General features: G+C 33.5%; 1 protein-coding gene across 1 annotated transcript in view; it reads left to right on the forward strand.

Annotated features, from left to right (window-relative positions):
• LOC106461937 (tripartite motif-containing protein 45-like) overlaps positions 1-5,514 on the forward strand; it is a 25,349-nt gene that overhangs the window by 10,613 nt on the left and 9,222 nt on the right. Inside the window, exons 3-4 of the mRNA XM_013921804.2 lie at positions 1,284-1,518; positions 3,522-3,648. Coding sequence (XP_013777258.1) covers positions 1,284-1,518; positions 3,522-3,648 — 362 coding nt within the window. The remainder of the gene's footprint in view (positions 1-1,283; positions 1,519-3,521; positions 3,649-5,514) is intronic.

Below are 5,514 nucleotides of genomic sequence, written 5' to 3' on the forward strand. Positions count from 1 at the left end.
CGTGTTTGTTTTTTTAAGCATTCACTAGAGTTAGTTTTGAGCCCCCCCCACCCCACACACACACAATAAAAAATGCGGGTTATTAAACGATTGTTGCATTTACAAATTTGTACAAAATGTGTAAAAATTATTAAAGGCATTGCCAATTCTGTATTTTCCAAAAAAAAAAAAAAAAACAAGATCAAAGCTTTTGACATTATCAAACACACCCACCTTTATTTTTATCGTTGTTGTTGTTGTTGATTTTCGAATAAGCAAAACTATTTCTAGCTGTATATAATGCCCCCCTCCCCAGTGGCAAGTCTAATGGCTCATACGCTAAAAACCGGAGTTGCGATGCCCGTGGGGGGCACAGCACAGGTAGCTCATTGTATAGCTCTGTGCTTAACTACAAACAAATAGTTGTATTTAATAAGAACACCATATTTTAGTTTGAATTTTAGCTCAAACATTATTTTAATGGTTTGAGAAACCTGCTAAAGGCTTGGTGACACTTGATAGCTTTGAATGATACTAGTTTAAATACAGATGTCAACTTCTAAATGTATTATTCATGTTTGCACAATTTCTCAAATGTTTTATGATTTGAACATCCTGTAACACGCAAGCAGTTCCCCCGGTGGGACAGCGGTAAGTCTTCGGATTTACAACGCTAAAATCAGGGGTTCGATTCCCCTCGGTGAACACAACAGATAGCCCGATGTGGCTTTGCTATAAGAAAACACACATAACTTACAACTAGTGCCCTCCCTGACGCCGCAGGACTTGAAAAACAACTTATTTTCTCAGATGATGTACGCTTTTCCATTCTTGAGTTTTAATCAGACAATTCCTTACCTTGCGCCCCCAGTGGCTCAGTGACGACCATATGGGCTTATAACTCTAAAAATCGGGTTTCGATACCCGAGGTGAGAAGAGCACAGACATCCAGCTCCTTATGTAACATTGCATTTAATAACAAACAAACAACTCCTTGCTTTGCTGAAATTTGAAATGACTTTATGAATAAGTCAGTTTTAGTTATAGTAAAAATTTATAGTTTATAGTATTTAAATGATATAAACATTTAATTTTGATAAGCTTGAGTAAATGGTTTCGATCACAGTAAGATAACCAGCTCACATTTATCACGTTTTTCCTAGACAATGATCGAATTACTAATACAGATATATGAGTACGGAAATTATCTGGGGAAATTTTATCTCTATCACAAATCAGGGTCATTGTGAATATTATTTTATATGTCTGGTTGTCTTATTAAATGTTCGTTTGCTTATCAAAAGGTTTACAAACTGTAAAAGCCCACCATAAGACGGAAGTAACCTTATTCGTGAGAGACTCAGAAGATAAACCCGTGACTCACAACAGGACCAACATCGAAGCTGAGCTACGTCTTCTTGCTAACACCACCGACTCCAGACAGTCAACACTGAGGAAGTCTCAGTTCTCCCTGGAACCGTCCAAACAGTTGATGTTACAACATGCGAATGCTCAAGAAACTGAACTTTCATGTAACAGGTATGAAAATATAAATACATGGAAGCATTAATGTAGTCGTTACAGTTAATATCAACTTCCGATCAGAGCAAGATATCTACTAAGAGCGAAACTAAAAATTAACCTGGTAATGAGTATAGATTAAATATACTTTTATTACGTTCTTACTTATACAGATTAGAATGCATTATTTCATCACTGTTAAAGATATTTTCGTTTGATAGAGAATAATATTATTTAATTTCATATTAACAATATACAGATATTTATTTATTACGAATATTATTCTAAAGGGTTAAATAATGAATCTAAACTAACGTTGTATTTGATAATTACTCACGTAAACTAGTCAAGCTATCGCTCGGGGTCTCTGTCCATTATAAATTTTAAGCTTTTAAACATACTAATCCATTAATTTCAACAGAGTGACTGGCATTGAAAAACGTACACAAATGACACCACATGAAACCTGGGTTGTAACGCATATTATAAGTTTTGTAATACTTTGTTTTTTCAGAATTCAATAAACGTATTGAAAGTTAAAGTTAAGATTTTGAAAATGCCCATCTAGTAATACATAAAATCATAATACGAAAAACAAACTGTATGTATACGATTATAAGGTGATGTTGTAATATAAGAACACGTGTTCTTTTATCCTTTGAAACTTTTGTGGGCGTATGGAATGACTTAAAAGTTGGGAAACATAAAGATCCAAGATTAAGAGAATTATCACCCATATTTTATGTTTTGACTTGCTATGGTATTCCATTACAGTTATCACATAGAAACTGCAAGAACATTCGAGACTTTATTCAAATTTTAGTTACTGCGAAAACTGACATGAAACGAAACAACAAATAACTAGTTTGTTGCTATTTTATCTTAGGTTTATGTGAACTTTACTCGATAGTTTGTTTGTTGACCTTTTCCTTCTGGTTCTTTTACAGTCTTTCTGATTACTGTACCAACAACCTTGAAAGGGTATTCCATTTCCAATCAAATATTCTCATGTTATATCTTACAATTTCAAATTTCGTTAAAATATTTATCCATCGTGCTTACAGAATTATAAGCAGTTTTTCTAACTTTCACGATGAAATAAATATCATCAAAAAATTTTTAAAACGCAATAAGTTTGATGCTACTTTCATCGATAGTAGTATAAATGAAATGTTAAACATATTGACCATCTCTGAAGTCTTTGAAGTTTATTTGCCAAAGAAACCTGTACTAATAAATGCTATTACCATATTTAGGACAGCATTCACAATATATTAAAAATGTTAGTTTTAATATTAGTTTATTTACAGGTTGAAATTAAACATATTTTTAAGTCTATCACTATAATCAAAGACCTTTTCATTTTAAGGATATAATCCCCCAAAATAAGAGGTAATTCGTTATTTAAAAATGTACATGTTCTCCTTGTGCAGGGGAATATGCAAGCTCTGCTATTAAATGGTTCTCAACCTGTATAAAAAGAGCATGTTCCTGGAAAAATTTAGAACCCGCCAACAGACTTATGAAGAATAATAATTTAACCATATAGTAAGTCGAGGTGGTGATGAGGAATAGTTTCGAATTTCGGGAGAATTTGATAATCGCTTGTCTGAAGTCTAGAATTCATCAACAGAATTCGGTGGTACCATTCCTTTTGAAATTCTTTATGTTAGTTGATTACGAATTAAAAGCAAGAGAAAAACTGTCCAATCTATAAGCTCCAGTAAATAAGAAATCATCAAATCAGGAGCAAACTCTGAGAAAATGAATATAACCAGTAAATGTAAGCTTATGATAAGTCAACATTAAACTCTTTATCAGGAAAGAAAATATGTTTTAGTTTTCGAATTCTCTTATGCGAATTTAGCGTTTATATGTTTTAAATTTAAATATAATCAAGAAATATGTACTGATCGTGGACAAGTAAGAGGTAAATGAAAATAATCCATGAATATATATACATATATTGTCATAATAGAAGGATAAAGATCAAACTAATTCTTAAACTACTACTTCGTTAGCACAACTTGTTATCAGGAGCATGTCGAAGTGTTAGCTCAGAAGGATGGTTCTTATATCATGACCTTTACAATGGCCCAGACTGGTCACTTTCGGCTACATGTGAGAGTGAACGGACAAGATATCAAGGTCAGTATAAATTTTTCCTTGTACAATATTTGAGGTTATATATTCTCTGTGTGAAAATTTTAGCAGAATACGTTGACGATCGGTTGCAGTAAGAATCACCTGTATTTGCTGTTACAAACTTTTAAAACCTAACAACCAAATAAGTACTGTAATGATGTTAATACAGCAATCATTATTCAAGTAATCTCATGTAGCAAAGTTCTATACCTTTATTCATTTGCTTCTAAAGTTAGAGTGAGGAAAACCTGCAACTTTCTAATCTTGCGGTTCAGTATGTTAGATATCAACATGAATCTATTGCGTAAAGGCAAAGAACGAGCTAAGACGTAATTAACTTTATTAAGACTATCCTAGGCTACAAACATCAAGTCAATAAGCTACTTCCTCTGCAATCTTCATACAATTATGCTAACGTGATTAAACCACTATATTGCAAGAAATCTTTGCATGGCCTGAATGGCAATAAGAAAAGTCTCCATCAAATCAATAAGCTACTTCCTCCACGAGTGTCAGTGGCTGATCTTGTCTTGTAGCTTGACTGATTCACTAAATATTTCCAGTTGCATAAAATGTCCCAAGTGACCCCATCCCACAAATTATTTTCAAGCATATTTAAGTAACATATTTAGAATAAATGCATTAAAAGTTCTGTGCTTTCATTTGAAGAAATATATCCCAACAAGTACATGCTTGAGTACAACGTAGCCTAGGCCTAGACCAAATCAAAACTTTGAAACACCCACCAATCAAGAATCAGAAAAATTTAATGAATGGCGGTTTCACAAAAATTATTAATAATACAACACGATTTTTTTTCCTAGTCTAATCAGCTAATAAATTGGCCACTAAATTTTAAAACTGGTTTTACGGTTTCATTTCTGGCTAATGTGACTGGATGACTGAATTACCTTAAAGGCGTAAAGAAGCAAAATATGTTTTTCTGTCTTTCCTGTGCTATCCGAGGAACTGCCCACCTTGCTGGTCGTTTAGTTACCTATTATAGACAAAGTAAATACGTTCTCATTGCTTGAACTTATTGGTTGCATAATGCTTAAGTTCAGCTACTTGTAACAAACAGAGAATTGGTGTCTTCTACAGCCGAAAAGAAGCTAGAACATGAAACTAAGCACTGGCGCAATATTGTTTTTAGGAACGTATTATGTTCGAATTATTATTTTTGTTAAGAATAAATTTATACAAAACATCTGAAATGTCCATAGTCAATGGAGTTATATTTTTATCTAACCGGTTCACGTGAACCGGTTTAAATCCACGCCTGAGTATAAACAGGAATTTACGCTCTTGCTGTACTACTTACTTAGCAGCTCCCTTTAGGCTTTCGAAAGTCGTTCGTTCATATTAATGGACTGTGAAAAGCATGTAAAGAGAAGGGAACAAACCTTAATTCAGTAGATTAAGAAAAGCCTCCTGTAGTAAAAATTGCTTAATCAGGGCCATAACATGGGTTTGTTATGAAAAGCATGTAAAGAGAAGGGAACAAACCTTAATTCAGTAGATTAAGAAAAGCCTCCTGTAGTAAAAATTGCTTAATCAGGGCCATAACATGGGTTTGTTATGAATTTCGCACAAAGGTACCCGAAGCCTATCTGCGCTATCCTCTGTCCCTAATTTAGCAGTAACAGACTACAGATTGCGACTAGAGTGCCCTAACCAACAGCCCCCCCCCTACGTCCCTATCTCAGAAACAGTGCAATGATATAATAATTACAACTATTTAAGCAAAATGTATTTATTTTACAATAAAATGACTTGAGTTTATTAAATTAATTATTAATTCACTACAAATGCCACAAAGCGTATTAAAATTGTACGCGTACGTGATCGTCAACCCCGACCATAGTATTG

The sequence above is a fragment of the Limulus polyphemus genome, unplaced genomic scaffold (genome assembly GCF_000517525.1).
Source record: "Limulus polyphemus unplaced genomic scaffold, Limulus_polyphemus-2.1.2 Scaffold1061, whole genome shotgun sequence".
NCBI classification, from domain to species: Eukaryota; Metazoa; Arthropoda; class Merostomata; order Xiphosura; family Limulidae; genus Limulus; species Limulus polyphemus.